Source organism: Sorex fumeus, unplaced genomic scaffold, assembly GCF_029834395.1.
Source record: "Sorex fumeus unplaced genomic scaffold, SorFum_2.1 ptg000054l, whole genome shotgun sequence".
NCBI lineage: Eukaryota > Metazoa > Chordata > Mammalia > Eulipotyphla > Soricidae > Sorex > Sorex fumeus.
The window spans coordinates 7,073,387-7,092,773 of record NW_026606111.1 but is presented as its reverse complement, the minus strand read 5'-3'; the positions used below and the strand labels follow the sequence as shown (position 1 = coordinate 7,092,773).

The 19,387-nt window shown below is 43.9% G+C and overlaps 1 protein-coding gene across 1 annotated transcript in view; it reads left to right on the top strand.

Annotated features, from left to right (window-relative positions):
• Nucleotides 1-19,387, top strand: part of MDN1 (midasin AAA ATPase 1) — a 133,407-nt gene that overhangs the window by 51,873 nt on the left and 62,147 nt on the right. The window contains exons 32-44 of the mRNA XM_056125352.1: nt 788-932; nt 1,287-1,416; nt 4,319-4,537; nt 6,117-6,314; nt 8,090-8,301; nt 10,017-10,139; nt 11,360-11,557; nt 15,347-15,454; nt 15,823-16,011; nt 17,612-17,701; nt 17,792-18,055; nt 18,217-18,478; nt 18,763-18,922. Of these exons, the coding sequence (XP_055981327.1) occupies nt 788-932; nt 1,287-1,416; nt 4,319-4,537; nt 6,117-6,314; nt 8,090-8,301; nt 10,017-10,139; nt 11,360-11,557; nt 15,347-15,454; nt 15,823-16,011; nt 17,612-17,701; nt 17,792-18,055; nt 18,217-18,478; nt 18,763-18,922 (2,298 nt within the window). The remainder of the gene's footprint in view (nt 1-787; nt 933-1,286; nt 1,417-4,318; nt 4,538-6,116; nt 6,315-8,089; nt 8,302-10,016; nt 10,140-11,359; nt 11,558-15,346; nt 15,455-15,822; nt 16,012-17,611; nt 17,702-17,791; nt 18,056-18,216; nt 18,479-18,762; nt 18,923-19,387) is intronic.

Below are 19,387 nucleotides of genomic sequence, written 5' to 3'. Positions count from 1 at the left end.
CCGGAAATGTGAGTAAATTTAGGGCTTGCAGCAACCACATTACAGTTTTCCATCGGTGGTTTCTTCTCACTTTGTTTTAATATTCATTCTGTTCTTTCCTTTGTTTTCTGTTTCTTTTTGAGCCACACCTGGCAGTGCTCAGAGTTTACTCTTAACCTGTGCTCAGGATCATTCCTGACAGGGCATGGGGGGACCATATAGGTTGCTGGGGACTGAACCTGGGTTGGCCATGTGCAAGGCAAATGCTCTACTTACTGCTGTACCATAGCTTTGGCACTGCTTTAATAGCCTGAGGTTTATTCATAATGCAGCCTTTATCAGTTGCTTGTTCTGTTCTACTTCTAGTATTGTGTTGTATAGATCTACCATATTTAAAAAAAATTCTTTTCTTATTTAATGTCATTTGGATTGTTTCTGTTTCTATAGCTAATGCTACCATGGACATTTGTATGCAAGATAGATGCACGAGTGTTTTTTTTTTTTTTTTAAACGGGCGGGTCCCAGTCACACCCAGCGGTGCTTCTGGCTCTGCGCTCAGGAATCACTCCTGATGATGCATGGGGGACCATATGGGATGCTAGGGAGTGAATTGGCATGTGAGGCAAGTGCACTACCCACCGTACTAAGATGCAGGTTTTAAAACAAATTCTGTCATAGGGGCATAAGTAGAAAGAGAAGTCAGTCATTTTAAAATTTGTGGTAGAAAACTAAAATGAAAGCTCAGCAGAGATCAGTGAAACCACAAAACAGAATAAACCTCTAATCTTCAGTTTTCTTTTTTTTTTAGTGTCCTTGAAGTGGAGAAATCCTTGGTATTAGCTGAAAAGGGCAGCCTGGAAGATAAGGATAATGAGGTAGAGCTGTTGACTGCTGGAAAAAAATTCCGTGTCTTAGCAACCATGAATCCTGGGGGTGACTTTGGAAAAAAAGAGGTAAAGTAAAATGGAGCATATGGTTCGGGTGATTTTGAGCCCCAGAATTAACCCATGCATTGAATCAGGAGTAGCCTCCAAGCACCACTGGCTATGACCCCCAAATATAAAAGAAGACTTTGCAATTTTATAGCAAGTCTGTAAAGACTGTGAGGGCGGTGCTTGGGACGGTGTGATAGAGATCAGTGAAAAGACATGGGAGAAGCCAGAATAAAGTTGGGTCTCATAAAATGTTTCCAGTGAAAAAGCAGCTAGTACTTGCCAGAATTTTAGTTAACTTTCCCCCAAATGTTTGGTTTGTTTTTACTTTCCTCCTTGTTCTTAAATCCACATTGGAATTTGTGTTCCTTGTAGTTGTCTCCTGCCTTGAGAAACCGGTTTACGGAAATATGGTGCCCTCAGAGCTCGAGCCGGGAAGACTTAATTCAGATCATCAGTCGTAATCTTCAGTCTGGATTGTCTTTTGGCAGAACAGATCATAAAGGTGAGAATGTTTAGCTGATGGTGATGGTAACAAGGTACAGGTATGGTACGGGAGGACATTATCAGCGTGTGGTTTATAGTCTATAGGGAGAGGAGGGAAAAAATGGGAAAATTTACCCAAGTCACTAAGGAAAACATGAGGATAGGCAGATGCCTTCTTTCAGGGTAACCCTTCTTTGTACTATCCCCTTCACTGTACTTGTTAAATTCTAGTTCCTATTTGTTTCATGTTTTGGACTGGGGGGTAGGGTGGGTAGATGTTGGGGACACAGTGCTCAGACGTCACTCTTGGCAGTGCTCAGATGATGGTGCCGTTGTGGGAAATAGACCTGGGATTCTGATGCAGGGCATATGCTCTGGTCCTTTGGATAATTATTTCACTGGCTTTGGTCAACATTTCTTTTTGTTTTTGGGCAGTACCATATGGGATGCCCGAGATTGAACCCAGGTTGGCCGTGTGCAAGGCAAGCAGTGTACCCACTATACTATCTCTCCAGCCTCTTATTTTTATTTTTTGATATCTAGAAATGCAGTTTAAAAAAATAACGCACAGGAGATATTGCTGTATCACCATCTACCTCTTCACCTTTTACTTCTATTGTTGATTTGGGGGCTAGAGGTATAGTGCAGTAAGTAAGGTCTGTTCCCTGCATGTGGCTGTTCCTCGTTGAAGTCTTGCCATCACATAATGGTCTCTCAAGCACCTCTGGGAGTCGGCACTGAGCACTGCTAGGTGTGGTCCTCAGTGCCCAAACAGTGTACATTACTTTTTTTTTTTTTTTAAACTTTTTGAGTTATACCCGCCAGTGCTCAGGGATCATTCCTGGCTCTGCACTCAGAAATTATTCCTGGTGGTGGTGCTAAGGGATCCTATGAGATACCAAGAATCAACCTGGGTCAGCCACAGTCAAGGTCACTCTGGCCTCCATTGTATACATTATTCTCTTTATTTTGTTTTGGGACCATTGGTAGTGCTTGGGGGACCCTATGGGATGCTGGGAATTGATCCCGGGTTGGTCTCTTGCAGTGCAGTCGCCCTGCCTTCTGTAGAATCACTTTGGTCCCAGTGTTCATTAGAGCTTAAACCTGATGCAATGTTCAGTGTTCCATCTGTGGACTTTACTGAAAGCTGCATGTTCTTGAAGCCATCTGTAGAAGAACAGGTGGCCCTTGTGTTCCATTTCCTACTTAAGATTTTTACCTTCACTGGTAAAAAGGTTGCAGGTAGTTGCCACTGATTGAACTGTTTACATGTCTGTGTTTCCCCTCAGGAGTGGAGTAACTGGTGTAGCCCCCAAGACACTGAATTTTTTTTATTTAAAAAAATATTTTTTTATTAAATCACCATGAGATAAACAGTTACAAAGTTGTCCATGTTGAGTTTCATTCATACCATGTTGACACCGGATTTTAAGGATATTCTCAAGCACAGCTTTAAAACATAGTGGGGTTGCTGTGGCAAGACCCTTCTATGCTGCGTTAGGACTTGGTCTTTTTCAGTCACCTGGTCTTTAAAAAGGGCCTGTGCTTAACATTCTCAGGTGTACCCAGTGCTGCCTGACCAGCTGTGTTCCCAGGCCTCACCTGTGTTGCTCTTACAGATCTCACTTAAGCCTGTGGTTCTCAAATTGACAGTGATGTTTATTTGTTGAAATGCAGCTTGTTGGGTGCCCTACCCAGCTTTTCTGATATTACTCTTTCTGGGTTGAGACATGAGAAAAAAGCATCTGCCTTTTTTTTTTCTTTTTTTTAATTAGTGAAGCACCATGAGGTACAGTTGTAGATTTACAAATCCTTGTGCCTGAGTTTCGGTCATACAATGATCAAATACCCATCCCTCCACCAGTGCCCATTCCCCCCCTCCCCCCCCCCTCCCCCCCGCCTCTGTGGCAGGGCATTCCCCTTTGTTCTCTCTCTCCTTTTGGGTGTTGTGGTCCGCAAAAGAGGCATTGAGTGGCAATCATGTTCAGTCCATAGTCTACTTTCAACATGCATTTCCCCTCCTGGGAGGATCCTCCAAACACCTTTCATTTGGTGTTCCCTTCTCTATCTGAACTGCCCTTTCCCCTAGAATATTCGGCTGGCCTCTTAAGTTATGGAGTAATCCTCCTGGTGTTGATCTCAGCTATTCTTAGGTATTGATCTCATATTTTGTTGCTTTATATCCCCCAGATGAATGCACTTTTTCTATAGCATCTGCCTTTTTAGCCAATTCCCAACCGATACGATAATATTAGTTCATAGTCCAGGACACAGAATCTATTTCGCCACACTTGTGAGCTGTCTGCAGTGGCGCTTTTACTGTTCTTGAAGGGGAAATTGTGATAACAAAGGGAAAAGATAGAAACTGCAGGCTCCATATAGCCTGTCTTTTGACTTTGTGTTGGGGCAGATGCCTTCAAGGGCATGCCTGAATCACTCTTTGGTCACTTCCTCCTCTGATCATCAAATGAATGGTAATGGGGACTGCTGCCATTTTAATTTTTATGGTTTGATGAACTCCTTGGGACTACGATCAAAGCTATGGACACGCTCTCTTTAGAAGAACAGTTGATGTCCATTGGCAAAAACCTGCATGATTTCATGGAGCACAGAGTCTTTCTGGCCACCCATGGGCCCCCAGTCACATAGCCCTATTGAGGAGCCCACTGCTGTAATTTTTTTTTTTTTTTTTTTTTTTTTTTTTTTTGCTCTTTGGGTCACACCCAGTGATGCACAGGGGTTACTCCTGGCTCATGCACTCAGAAATTACTCCTGGCAAAATTACTTGGGGGACCATATGGGATGCTGGGAATCGAACCTGGGTCAAACTTGTGTAAGGCAAATGCCTTACCTGCTGTGCTATGGCTCCAGTCCAGCCCACTACCATATATGGCAGATCCATGCACATCTTTGTGTTGTAGGGCTTGACATTGCCGAGGTGATGCTGGATTTCATCGACTGGCTGACCCACCAGGAGTTTGGGCGAAGGTGTGTCATCAGCATCAGAGATATTCTGTCCTGGGTTCACTTCATGAACACAATGTGGGAGGAAGCTGCTTCGAAAAGGCCTGACTCCATCTCCACTGTGATGTCCTTTGTTCACGCTGCGTGCTTGGTGTACATCGATGGAATAGGTTCAGGTATGGTGTCTGTTAGTTGTTGGGGACCAGTGTACCAGGGTCAAGGGGGTGAATGAAACAGCAAGTTCAGATGGTTGGTTGGAACTCTTTTGAAACTCATAATCTAGGGTGGGTTTTTTTTTTACCCTTTTCATCCTGGGGTTTTGGGCCATACCTGGCAAGGTTCAGGAGTTACTTCAGGCTCTACACTTTGGACTCACTCCTGGCGGTGCTTAGGGGACCGTATGCGATGCTGGGGAGCAAACCTGGGTCGGCCACGTGCAAGGCAAGTAAGTGCCTTACTCAGTTATAGCAGCTCTCTTACCCCGTCCCTTACTCTAGTATTTGTAAGACTCAGAAGCGCTATCCTTTTATTTTTATTCCTTTTTCGAGATGTGATTTACTGAAACTTGTCGTAATTTATAGACGAGGCACTTAGTAAATGTGAAGGGCAATGAAGAGAAAAAAGACTGTTAGAAATGTCTTTCATTCTGAAGGAGTGGATGAAATTCCTTCTTGTCAGAAATTGTCATTTATGCATACTGGCCTGAGTCATTTATTTAAGCTTACTATAATTACATCGGGCTGGAGCGATAGCACAGCAGTAGGGTGTTTGCCTTGCACGCAGCCAACATGGCCGACCCAAGTTCGATTCCTCCGCCCCTCTCGGAGAGCCCGGCAAGCTACCGAAAGTATCTCACCTGCACGGCAGAGCCTGGCAAGCTCCCTGTGACGTACTCGATATGCCAAACACAGTAACAACAAGTCTCATGATGGAGACGTTACTGGGCCCGCTCGAGCAAATCGATGATCAACGGGAGGGCCTTTACCTTTACCTTTTATAATTACATCTGGTTTAGTATTTCAAGAGTCAGAAGAGATAGTACTGGAAGTAAGGGGCTTGCCTTGTCTGCAGCTACAGCGGTTGCAACCATGGTTCGAATCTCTATGGTTGGTAGTGTCCAGACCACATATGGTCCCCTGAGCACCACGAGGGTTCACTTCTGAGCACAAAGTTGGGAACAGACCCCAAACACCATCAGATGTAGGCCCCCTCATATTCCCATCCCCTCCCGAAGAAGTTTAGTTAGTGTCAGTATTTAAGTTCTGCTTTTTTCTGTCATAGGATTAGAAATAGAAACCAGGGTGACCAGTAATTTTTTTTACTTTTTAATTTGGACCACATCTGATGTTACTTAGGGGCTACTCCCAGCTCAGTGCTTGGGAATCATTCCTGTTGGTGCTCAAGAGACCATGAGGTATCAAGACATGATCCCAGGCCTTGTGCGTGTAAAACATGTGCTTAGCCCATTGAGGTCACTCTCCAGGCTTTGTTTATAATTTGTTACTAACTTGTTCTTTGTTTATTTCCAGGCTAGTATAATGTGACTACGTTGCTGTTGAATTGATGATGATATTTAATTGTGGGGAGATGGGGACAGATTTTCATCTTAAGACTGCTTTCCTCTAATGATTAGGCGGACTCTCTTTGTGCATGTTTTCCTAGGAACCTACTCCCTAGTGTTTCTGCTAAGTGATTGTGAGGCTTAGGCCATACTTGAACTGACTTTGCTCACCAGTTTGGGCTTTTGTATTTCAGGAGCAACTTCCTCTGGATTTGGTACTGCCCTGTTGGCTCGCAAAGAATGCCTGAAATTCCTGATGAAGAAACTTTCCAAGATTGTTAGACTTACAGACTGTCAGAAAAGTGAATTGAAGATCTATGACAGACTTAAGACCAAAGAATTCACGGAACTAGATAATCTTTGGGGAATTCATCCATTTTTTATACCAAAGGGTAAGAATGACTTTATATAAATGATTATTGTCTTGTGAGTCATAGATATGACCTTTTCATCGTGAGTTTTTAGTTTATCATTTTTTTTAACTGAGTTATAATCTGACAAGGCCTAACTATGGGAATGTTTTAAATATGTAACTGACATACAGATATGGAGAAATATATTCTTTTTTTTGTAGTCATAAAGAGAAATATATAAGACATTTATTCTTGGTGCTCACAAGAACATTTCTTCAGTGATAATTCATCTCACAGTGTATAAGCTAGATCACCTTTTACAAAGGGCTTCACGAGCCCTCTAGGACAGATATCATGTCATTCATTTTCCTCCTGTTCCTTGTCTGTCGTGTGTCGTGGCAGACCTTTAGAAAATATCTGTTAAAAGAATGATTCAGGGTGAAATGTGGGCTGGTTGGGTTTCAGTCCTGGTTGTCATTCTTATTGGCAGCCCCTCTCTCCCCAATATTTAATGAGATAATTGGATTACATGTCTTTTGAGTATTTTTTGTGTGTGTGTGTCTGTGCTGGGATTTGAACCCAGGACCTAACAGAAGCAAGACAAATGTTCTCACTGAGCCACTTCCCAGGTTAGATTAGATCTCTTTTAAGGTACTCGGAGCTTTTCAGATTGTTGTTTTCCTAGCGTGGGCATTTTTTTTTCTTTCTTCCTTCCTGCACATGTAGTTTTGTGTATGAAATGGTAGGCACAGTAGACAGTTACTAGTTAGTGATAAACGAAACCTGTGAAGGTTTAGCCTGGACTTTGTTTGCTGGACATTGGCTGTAGCATTGCCAGTGGCCCGCTGTCCCTTTACCTCTCCCTCTTCGACAGTATTGCCAGCCTGATCTAACGGCTAGGTGCCTATGCTGGGCCCCCCGCACAGTGCGTAGTATTCAGTGTGGGACTCTTGGTTGGCCCGCCTCAGAGCTTCTGCTTCTTGTGCCCTCTACTCCGCCAAGCTTCCAGGAGACCTGGTGGCAGGAGCATTAAGTCCTGAGCCTGCCGTTATTCCTTTACTTCTGTAACAGTGTGGGGGAAAGGGTGTGTCTTGAATTTTCCTGGTGGCCTAAAACCCTTAGATGACTTTTTTTATATGGAGGTTGGAGGAGGAATGATTCAATTGGCTGAATTCATGCTTTGCCTGTGGAAGGCCGACTTGGTACTGTATAGTCCCTAGTTATTGCTGGGAGTGACTCTTAAGCACCGCCAGGTGTCCCCAAAATAAAAACCATGTATGTATGTATGTATATATGTGTTTTAATATAACATACATAAGATAAGTATATAGTTTTGTTTGGGAGTGTCATTTGTGGCAGTGCTCCAGGATCCATATGAGGTGCAGGTCTGCCATGTGCAAGGCAAGTGCCTTTCCCGCTGTACCATCTCTTCAGAACATACAAATTTTAAAATATGGAACCGGGTGTCCCTTATCGCCTAACTTCTTAGGATTGCTGTATAGGAAAACACAAATATGAAGGAGGTAAACTTGCTCTAGTGATTCTTGTATTACATTGGGAAAGCAATCTCGCTGTTTGACTTCTCGGTCAGGAATAGGGCCTTGGGAGCTCTGGGTATTGGGAACAGGTGAAAAGAGTTGGCTGCTGGCTTTTCAGGTAAAACATTTTAGGGGCTCGCGAGTGGGTTGAAATGTCACCAATGCATTTTCACTGCAGATCAGAAATCCACTGTCTACTTGGTGAGTGTCACTTCACATTAACAGATAGTGTGGTGATGCCCGACTTACGTGTGACTTTGCTTTTCTCCCTTTGAGGACCTGTCCTGAATAGGACCAGTGCTGCAAAGGACTATACGCTCAGTGCAGGCACCACGGCTATGAACGCACAGAGGCTCTTAAGAGCTACAAAACTGAATAAACCCATTCTCCTGGAAGGTTCCCCCGGTGTGGGCAAGACGAGCTTGGTGGATGCATTAGCAAAAGCTTCCGGCAATACCCTTGTTCGAATCAACTTGTCAGAGCAGACGGTAAGTTTAGTGATTCGGTCACTGATGGGAATAGGTTTGAGGAGTTATGTTTGTGTCTCTGAATGTCCTGATCAAAAGTAGTTATGGCATTGTAAGCACCACAGTATTTTCTGGTGGTAAGACTACAATCAAACCTTCCAAAAGGAGTCACCTCTGAATCCTATAATAATCTCTCTGGGTACTTTATTCTAATTTTTGTGTATGGGCCACACCTGTCTGTGCTCAGGGTATACTCCTGTCTCTATGCTCATGGATCACTCCTGGTGGCTCCGGGGATTATTGGTGCTGCTGGAATCAAACCTGGGTCAGCCATGTGCAAGGCAAATGCCCTGCCCACTGTATTATCACTTTGGGCCTCAATTCACTTTTAAAAAATTTTTTTACTTTTTTTAATGATTTTTTTTTTTTTTTTAGTGAAACACCCTGAGGTACAATTGTAGACTTATAAACTTTTGTGCCTTGGGTTTCAGTTATACAATGATAAAGTACCTATCCAGTAGAGCCAGTTCTCCACCACCAATGAACCCAGTAGCCGCCCCCCCCTCTCTCTCTCTCTCTCTCTCTCACACACACACACACACACACACACACACACACCCCTACCCTACCCCCCCTCTGTGGCAGGGCATTTCCTTTTGCTGTCTCTTTCCTCTAGGGTGTTGTGGTTTGCAATAGAAGTATTGAGTGGTTATCGTGTTCAGTCTGTAGTCTACTTTCAACACGCATCTCATATCCCAAGCGAGTCCTCCAAACACCCTTTACTTGGTGTTCCCTTCTCTATCTAAGCTGCCTTTTCCCCCAGCATGTGCTGCTGGCTTCCAAGCTGTGAAGTGGACCTCCTGGTACTTATCTCAACTATTCTTGAGTATTCGTCTCCCCTTCTGTTACTTTATATTCCCCAGATGAGTGCAGTCTTTCTATGTCTGTCCCTGTCTTTCTCACTCATTTCACTTAGCATGATACTTTCCATGTAGAACCATTTGTTTGTCTCTAATTCACTTTTAAGATTGTATTACCAGGTCCTGGAGAGCCTTGGTGTGGGCGGGGCATTTGCCCTTGCACGTGGCTGACCGGGATTCAATACCTACCACTCTCTATGGTCTCCTGAGCACTGCCAGGGTGATCTTTGAGCACAGAACCAGGAGTAATCCCTGAGCACCACTGGGTGCCCCCCACCTCCAAATGTTGCCTGTTTTAATATATATTGTAATGTGTCTCTAGTTTTGTTCTTTCTGAAAGCCAGATATGTGGCTCAGTGTTAGAATGCCTGCCTTGCACGTGTTAGAATACCTGCCTTGCACGTGTGAGGCCCTGGGTTTTATCCCCGCCATGTAAAAGTGATAAAATGATTACTGCAACACTCTCATGCAAGAGACAGATGACAGTTTAGGTGAGAATGTCTTCAAATCAGCTCTGCAAACAAGGTTTGGTGCTTATGTTGATTTTTATTTTGAAGTTCAGTTTATTTGCAAGCACAGTCAAAATTGAAAACTGTAGATCTTCTGCTTGAGTTTTAGTTGGAGTAGATTGGTATTTGTAGCATTGTGATAAGAATTTGCTCGGACCTCCCTGATCTCCAGGTCAGAAGTGCTGGGATTGATCTGTTCTCTGTTGAATGTAAGAAGAAAAACTGGTTCATTTTAGATGCAGGGTCTTGGGCGCTAGTTCATCTGTTATACAATTTTAGCATTTGTCTGTTCCTTCCCCTTCCGTAGGACATCACAGACCTGTTTGGAGCTGATTTGCCTGTTGAAGGTGGCAAAGGAGGAGAGTTTGCATGGCGTGATGGGCCCTTGCTGGCAGCTTTAAAGGCAGGCCATTGGGTTGTGTTGGATGAGGTGAGATGACTGCGTCTTGCTAAGATGGGGTCACAATGTGAACTGGGACACTCTGAGTAGATGCTTATACTGTTGACTAGAAAGGCAGATTCTCTGGTGAAGAGAACCCTTTCATGTATAAAAAAGATAACCCCTACCGCCCCCCCAAAAAGTAGAAAGAAAAGTCACCTGGCTATTGTTTGAAAAGAAGTTTAAATAGTCCCCTGTCTGAAAGCACACTTAGAAGTCTTCATGAATACCTCTAAGTGCTCCTACCGTTTCAGTCTAGACCAGAACAAAGCTGCCTCCTCAGTGTTTGAATCCAATTTCTGCCTGGCTCTCTCTATTTATTTTAGAAATACTTTACAACAGCACTAACAGACTAGAGAAAGTTGCAGTTAAAAGACATATGCAAAACTTTGCATTTGCATTTGCTTTCTTTATGTTTCACATGGATCAATTATGACTTTTTCACTTAGCATAATACCCTTAAAGTCTAATCATGTTATGGCAAATGGTGAGATTTAATTGACTGAGTTGTATTGCCTTGCCTTATACCACCTCTTTAGTTATTCATCCATGAATGAATAATTTGTTTCTGGATTTTTTTTTAACATTTCCGGTCACACTTGGTGATGCACAGGGGTTACTCCTGGCTCTGCACTCAGGAGTTACTCCTGGCACTGTTCAGGGGACCATAGGGGATGCTGGGGACCAAACCCCAGTCGGCTGCGTGCAAGGCAAATGCCCTACCTGCTGTACTATAGCTCAGGCCCGTTTCCTTATTCTTGACCCTTGTAAATGATGTTGCAAGAAAATATATAAGCTTGTATATTTTCAAATATGCTTAAAAAATGTCTATCTTAGTATAAATCGCTAGAAGCAGAGTAACAGGATCATATAGTATTTATATTAATTTTTCAGCAGTTTTTTATGTGTTTTATATGTAATGGATAGTTTCGTTTTAGACCCTTATCAGTTATTAAAAACTAATTTAGTTTATTTAAAAATTATTGCTACTTTATACATCCCAAATATTTCTAATGTATGTGTATGAAGTAATAAGATGAATATATACTAGCCATCCACTCAGGTTAAAAAATAGAATCTTACCAGTGTTGTTTGAACTGTAGCTTCCTGACACACCTTCATATTGCTTCATCACTGTTAAAATTGTTAAAATATGCATGTGTTGTGTGTGTAAATGTGTGATTTCTTTTTTTTTTTTCCTCCCCAAATAGCTTAACCTGGCTTCCCAGTCTGTTTTGGAAGGCCTTAATGCTTGTTTTGACCATCGAGGAGAAATCTATATTCCTGAGTTAGGAATGAACTTCCAAGTACAGCACGAAAAGACGAAGATTTTTGGGTGTCAGAATCCTTTTAGACAAGGAGGAGGGAGGAAGGGCTTGCCCCGGTCTTTCCTGAACAGATTCACGCAGGTAAGATTTACTGTTGCCACAGAGAAAATGAAGGCGGATTGATGGGTTGGGGATGCTTGCTATGGCGTGAGCACTGTTAGTGATCTGCTTCTTCGTTTCATCTCTGTATGTGATGAGTATGAGTGTGGCTGATTGTAGTCTTCACTTGTCTCCTTTGTCTGATGTCCTGGAAAGTCCACTATGTTATCAACTTGAGTACAGTGACAGTGATTAGGATTCTGTCAACACAGGCATTTAAATAGGCATTTAAAGCGGATTTACATATATATGCCTAGATTTATATACAGCCCTTCCTTCTCCTCTTGTTTGCCTTTGTCATAGTTATTGCTGTTGGGTGCTGGCGCACACACCTGGCTGAAGTGCTCGTGCACACTGGGTTGCAGAGCTCATCAGAGTTTGCACCCTTCTAGTTGTGGGCGAGCACCCTTTGTTGAGCACACGCGTATGGTGGCACAGTGCTCACTGTGGGTCTCGGGTGCTTTCACATGTGTTTGCCAGAAGTGGAAATTCCTGGCTATGGTGCTTTGTACATCTTTTCCAGTCCAGTGCTCACACACTCGTGCGGGTTTAGGGTGCTAGAGTTCACAAACAGCAGAGCTGCCTGGCTCAAACTGTGGAGTCGTTAGGATCACGGTGGTACGTGTGGGACACTGGGGGTTTGGACTCTTCACCATACACTTAGAAGGCCAGTGCTCTGAGCCTCCTGAGCTAAAGGACAGTCTTTGAACTTTTTGTGTGGTTGTACAGGAAGTTTTTTTTTTTTTTTTTTTTTGCTGGGAGTAGGGGGAATGTATCTTCAGTAGAGTTCAGGCTTTGCAGGTGGAAAACTAAACTGTTTCATTTTGGATTTCAGGCCTCATTCTTAGTTAAAACTATTTTTTAAATAATTTGAATAATTTGTAAGTCTCAGGCCAGAGAACTAGTAAAGTGAGTAGGGCCCTTGCCATGCAGATGGCTGACTATGGTTTAATCCCCAGCACCACCTAATAGTCCTTCGAGCCCACCAGGAGTAAGACCTGATAACTGCTGGGTGTCACCCCAAACAAAAATACATATTAATATAACAGTAATAATTTGAACTAAAGAAAAGTGAGCAAGAACAGAAAATTATTATGAAGAGCAAGATAAATATTATCCTCCTTTCCAGTTAATCATTATTGATGTATGTTTGTTATTCTTACTGTAGAGCTTGTGTGTGTGTGTATGTGTGTACATCTCTGACCCCAGTAATTTGTTTTATTTTGTGGGGGGCCAGGGATGGGATAGGCAGGGATTAAACTGACCACATATTTGTTGCTGAACATTTTTTTTTTTTTTATATAATTTATTTATTTATTGAATCACTGTGGGAAAAGTTACAGAGCTTTCGGGTTTAGGTCTCAGTCATGTAGATACCGAACACATTTCCCATGTTGCTGAACATTTTTAAAGAACATTTCTTTTTTTCTTTTTTTTTCTTTTTTTGTAGGAGTACTGCTATTTATTCAGCCACTGATTAGCTGATTGAATTGTGCATGAACTCCACCTTACTTTTTTTTTCTTTTTCCATTTTTTATAATTTTATTTATTGAATCACCGTGAGAGCAGTTACAAAGCTTTTGGGTCTAAGTCTCAGTCATACAATGAAACACCCGTACCTTCACCAGTGCCCATTCTCCACCACCAAAAATCCCAGTATACCCCCATCCCGCACCCTCCCCCTGCCTGTGGGGCAGATGATTTCCACATTACTCTCTCTCTACTTTGATCACATTCACTATTTCGACACCAGACCCACCATTATTTAAGATTTTACCCCAACACTCAGATCTGCTGAAAAGGCAACAATAAACAATTTGTGTTCTATTGCTGGTTATGAATAACATATGATGTCGTGTGGCTGCAGTAGGGCCATGTGGTACTGAAATTCTGAAATTTTAACACTTAAATCTGGAGGGATTTCTGCCAGAAGCCACTGGGTTTAGAGATCTGCTCCTGAGTCTCTGGGATCATGGCCGTTGAGCAGCTTGATGAGGAGCCAAAGAGGCCATTCGTGGGCAATGACTTGGGGTCTCGTTGGGGTGGGGAAGACAGGCCCGGCTCCACCTCCCCCCTCATCCCGTGAGACCCAACAAGTTTCGTCACTGTGGGCCCAAGCCTGACAGTCCAATGGCCTCTGGAGGATGACAGCCACCACGTCGCCAAGAGGGAGCAGGTGGAGGGACAGCACCCATTCCCCCCTGGGGTGGCCCGGCGTCAGTATACTACTGTGGGGTCCGGACACATTTCTGACAAAAGCTGCTGGGTTTCGAGATTTATTTCTGAGTCTCTGGGATCAAGGCCGTTGAGCAGCGTGATGAGGAGCCAGAGAGGCCGTTTGTGGGCGATGACTTGGGGTCTAGTTAGGGTGGGGAGGACAGGCCCGGCTCTACCTTCCCCCTCCCATCCCGTGAAACCTAACAAGTTTCGTCACTGCGGGCCCAAGTCTGACCGTCCAATGGCCACTGGAGGATGACAGCCACCAAGTCGCCAAGAGGGAGCAGGTGGAGGGACAACACCCTTTCCTCCCTGGGGTGGCCCGGCAACAGTAACGTACTGTGGAGTCCGGATGCATTTCTGCCAAACGCCACTGGGTTTTGAGATTTGTTTCTGAGTCTCTGGGATCATGGCCGTTAAGCAGCTTGATCAGGAGCCAGAGAGGCCATTCGTGGACGGTGACTTGGGGTCTCGTTGGGGTGGGGAGGACAAACCTGGCTCCACCCTCATCCCGTGAGGCCCTGTGTGTCTCGTCACTGGGGGCCCAAATGTGACTATCCAGTGGCCTCAGACGGATGGCAGCCACTGGGCCGCCAGGGGGAATAGGCCAAGGCACGAAACCTATTCCCACCTGGGTTGGCCCAGCACCGGTAGCCTACTGCAGAGACCAGACGCATTTCTACCTAAAGCCACTGGGTTCTGAGATTCGTTTCTGAGTCTCTGGGATCATGTCCATTAAGCAGTTCAATCAGGAATCAAAGAGGTCTTGCCTCCAGTTATATAGCTGAGCCGGAGGTGGTTTGTGGGTGTGTTTCCCACATACCTAACTTTTGGCCGTTTACTTTCTTGGTAAACTTTGCCCCAAGTTTTTGGGGTCTGGCCAAAGGCACAGCAGCAATTTTGGGGTATCTGGAAGTCTGAAGGCGCCATGAGGCTGCTGATGCATTCACCTCACAGGTACAGATTGACCTGCTGGCGGCACCATACCCCCAGAAGAACATTTATTAAGAAATAATTCAAGTTGAACAGATTTTAGAGTGAATATTAATATATTTAATATTCAGAACGTAAAGAGCCTTTTTAATAATGTAGATACATAGGAAATTAAATATACTTGAATTACCTGCATGTTTTTTCTTTAATCTACTAGAATTAAACTAAAGAACGTCTGTTGTTTTAAATTTCAAAGATATATCATTCTGTACCCTAAAATGTAAGAAAAGTAATTTCTATAACCGAAAATTACATAACTAGGGCATTTCAGTTTTAGAATTAAACATAAATTCTACATTCTAAGACATGGCAGTCATTTTCGGTGGCAGAGAAATGATGGCATCTCTTTGTGTTGTTTTGGACATTTTTGTTTGTTTTGGTTTTGTTTTTGGGCTACACCCAATGGTGCTCAGGGATTACTCCTGACTGTGCTCAGGGATCATACCTGGTGGGACTTGGCAATTTTAATGTGGTATCAGGGATCAGATTAGACCTGGAGGCTGCATAGGAGATAGGCTCCTTCCCTCTGTTCAGTAGCTCTTTGTGTTTCGGATATTACAGGTCTTTGTGGATCCCCTTACAGTAATTGACATGGAGTTCATCGCTAGTACTTTGTTCCCTGCTATTGACAAAAACACTGTTAAGAAAATGGTCGCTTTCAATAACCAAGTAAGTACCTATTTTCATTCATTGTTATTTTCCTGGCTGCATTTTGGTATGGGATCCCCATCCCTCATTTTAATGAGATCAAATCATCGGGCTCTCCCTAAAACTATATCACTTAAAATTCCAAATTTTTTAAAGATAAATTATTCACTTGGGAGTTACAGTATTGCACATTTGTTGTGCATGTGGATATTAATGCTTACTGGGTATTCCTGGCACTTAGTGGTCTTGGTTTGGAGGAGGGAGACGCCTGACTCAAGCCTATTGATTTCCGTTTCGGATTACATAATGCATCTGTAGTCCACTAATGGAACTTATGGTAAGTGTATCCTGTTAGATCATGTTTCCTAATATGGATATTTTAATTTTAGATTGATCACGAAGTAACTGTTGAGAAGAAATGGGGGCAAAAAGGAGGTCCCTGGGAATTCAACCTCCGGGACCTCTTCCGGTGGTGTCAGTTGATGCTGGTTGACCAGTCCCGGGGTAGTTATAACCCTGCTCAGCATGTGTTTTTGGTCTATGGAGAAAGAATGAGAACCAAGGAAGACAGAGAAAAGGTCAGTTTCGTAGTTTCCGTTTCTGTTCCTGTCCCTCTGAACGTTGGTTTCTTCCTAAGGAAGAGAACAAAAACCAAATCGTACCAAACCCAGTAAAACTACTTAAAAATTCAGAAATTAAGGGATGAGACTAAGCTTATAGCATATAATTTGCTTTGGGGGGGTACAATTAGTTTTATTATCACCCTAACTGTAGTAGTTAATGACAGGACTTCATGCAGACAGTGTTCCAGCACCAAACCCCCCACAAGGGTGTCTGTTTCTCTCCTTCATTGTGTGGGGGAAGGACAACATTTGCTTATCCATCCAGACCCCGTTGATTACAAATCATCTCAAAAACGGTACTGCCTTCAGTAAGAAAGACCCAGGCCTTCATTAGTTTTCCTGGCACAACTGGGGAGAAGCAAGAGTGTGATACAAGAAGATGAATAATTTTTTTTGATCATTAAACAAATGTCAGATTACAAAAATTACAAAGGATTTTACGTATTATGTAAATATGCAGAGGATATTCTATTCATAAATGGAAATGAAAATATCCCTTCATAAGTTGAAGTTAACACTGGAGTTCCCAGCTTATGAAACTATGATAGTCTCTGCATTTTGGGTTCCCCCCTTGAGGAATGGAAAGGACCCACACTCAGCTGTGCTCAGGGCTTATTCCTGACTCTGTTCTCAGGGATCATTCCTGACAGGGCTCAGGGGACCACATGGGATTCCGGAGATGAAAGGCAAGCATCCCTCCCCCTTTCCCTCTTCTCCCCTGCCCCCTGCCTATATGATGCTTGTGAATGGCACACTAAGTCCATTCTCATTAAAGGCTCCCAACAGACGAGAGGGTAAGGCCAGGTGTGTAGTCTCAGAAGGAGCCACAGAGCCAGATCCCTTGCTCAGATGGTTCAGCCTTCTCTGCGCTTTGTCCTGCTCCATGACAGCTATTGAAAACCTTATTGATTGGGACTGAAGAGAGAGCTCAAGTGCTGAATTAGGCACCTAGCATGGGGGGAGGCCAGAGTTGAATCCCTGGCACCGCATTCCTCTGCACTCCTGATCCCAGCTCACCACTGGATGTGGTTCTGGTGGCCCCCAGCAGCACTGCATTCCTGGTTTGGCCAAAGCACCAAACTGTCAGGCCTGTAGCACTGAACTGATCATTGCCAGGAGTGGCCCTAGGGGGTCTTCCAACCCCCAGTTCCATTGGGGTTTACTCCTCTAAAAGTAAAACTTGTTTTAAATTAACAGGGGCCATAGCGATAGTACAGCAGGTAGGGCATTTGCCTTGCATGCAGCCAACCTGGTTTTAATCCCCAGCATCCCATATGTTCCCCCAAGCACTGCTAGGAATAATTCCTTAGTGCAGAGCCAGGAGTAAGCCCAGAGCATCACTGGGTATGGCCCCATCTCCCTAAAATAATTCCTTGACATATTAATGCATTAGAAAGAAGGGTCTGCATTTTCTTGTTGAAATGGAAATGGTTATTGGTAGTCTTCGAACCTTGACTTGAGTCACTATGCATGTTTTCTGGACGTGGTCATTTTACAAGGACAGGTTCTTGAGGAAGGGGGTTATGTTTTGACTCACTCTGTCATATTCCTTTAGGTCATTGCTGTGTTCAAGGATGTGTTTGGTTCAGATTCTGATCCCTACACAGGAAGCAGACTATTTCATATTACTCCCTACAATGTCCAGGTGAGGGGACTGCAATATTCTGTTTCCTGTGGGTTCTTGGTGCCCTTGCCAGGCAGACTTTCGAAATGTCCACGGTCTGTCTCTTTGCAGGTGGGCTACTCAGTCCTGTCCCGGGGCAGCTATGTCCCTCCACCATCTCGCCGCCCTCTGTTGATTCTGCACCAGTCCTTACAGTCTCTGGAGTCGCTTATGAAGTGTGTGCAGATGAGCTGGATGGTCATCCTTGTGGGTCCGGCTTCTGTGGGCAAGACCAGCTTGGTCCAGCTGCTGGCACACCTGACAGGTCACATGTTAAAGATCATGGCTATGAATAGCGCCATGGACACTACAGAGCTTTTGGGTGGATTTGAGCAGGTAACTGGTCCACTTTGGGTTTTTTTTTTTTTTTTTTTTTTTTTTTTTTTTTTTAGGAAGACTTGTTGCTATCATTCTGTTCTGAGTCTGTGGTAGCTGCTGATGGCATTGTGCCTCTGGCCCTGTGGCCGTGACACTCTCCTGCTCTCTGGAAATTGCAGGTCGACCTTGTTCGTCCATGGAGGCAGCTGGTGGAGAAAGTGGCATGCATGGTGCGGGCACTTGTCAGAGACAGCCTCCTTGTCAGTGCCGAGGATGGGGAAGTGGTGCTTCGAGCATGGAGTCATTTCCTGCTGACCTATAAGCCCAAGTGTCTCGGAGAAGGTGGGAGAAGTGTCACAGTGGAGATTGTCAACAAGCTGGAAGCAGTATTGCTGCTTATGCAGCGTCTCAACAATAAAATCAACTCATGCTCGAAGGCCGGTATGTGAGTTTGCATATATCTACGAGACACTCACCATTGCCCACGTAGTTTCCATCTGCAGGGCATATGTTTGTAAATTTCCATACTTGTTAATTAATTTAAACATTATTAGCAGCCAGAACCCTGAAATCTTTGTCTTAGAAAGTAAAATGAAGTGTAAAAGTATTCAGAATGGATGATCCTAAACAAATCACAGTGGAAAGAAATTGGTTACTGCTCCACCCCGACCCCTTTGTTTTCTTGCTCTGGTTTGAAGTTAAGTGCTATGACTGTGACATTACAGAGTTTGCCAAACTTGTGGAAGAGTTCCGAAGCTTTGGGGTGAAGCTATCTCAGTCAGCCAGTGGCCACAGTCATGGCACGTTTGAATGGGTTGACAGCATGTTGGTTCATGCCCTGAAGTCTGGAGATTGGCTTCTGATGGACAATGTTAACTTCTGCAAGTAAGGACCTTACGCCCAATCACACGTGGACTGGATTGAAATTTGGGATGTGCTTATCAAAGTAGAAACCCAGGTGGAAGCCGTGGTGTTTTTATTCCACTGGTTTTTGTTTTCTCGTGCCAGGGATTAAACCCAAGACTGCCTCAGACAATTGAGATGTGTTCTATCATTGAGCTCATTCATACTTGGTCTTCCCTCCTTTCTCCCTCCCTCTCTCTCTCTCTCTCTCTCTTCCCCCCTCCCTCCCTCCCTCTCCTTCTTTCCCTCCCTCTCTCTCTCTCTCTCTCATTGAAATATCATGGCTTATAACAGTGTTAATGTGTATGCTTTTGGTATACGAATTTACCGTGCCTCTACTACCGCCACCAGACTACTCCAAGCCCTGCTGTGATGTCATTCTAGTCTGCCCCATGCGCAAACCTCATCCCCTGGTGTCTGCTTAACTAGAGTGCATCTTCAGACATA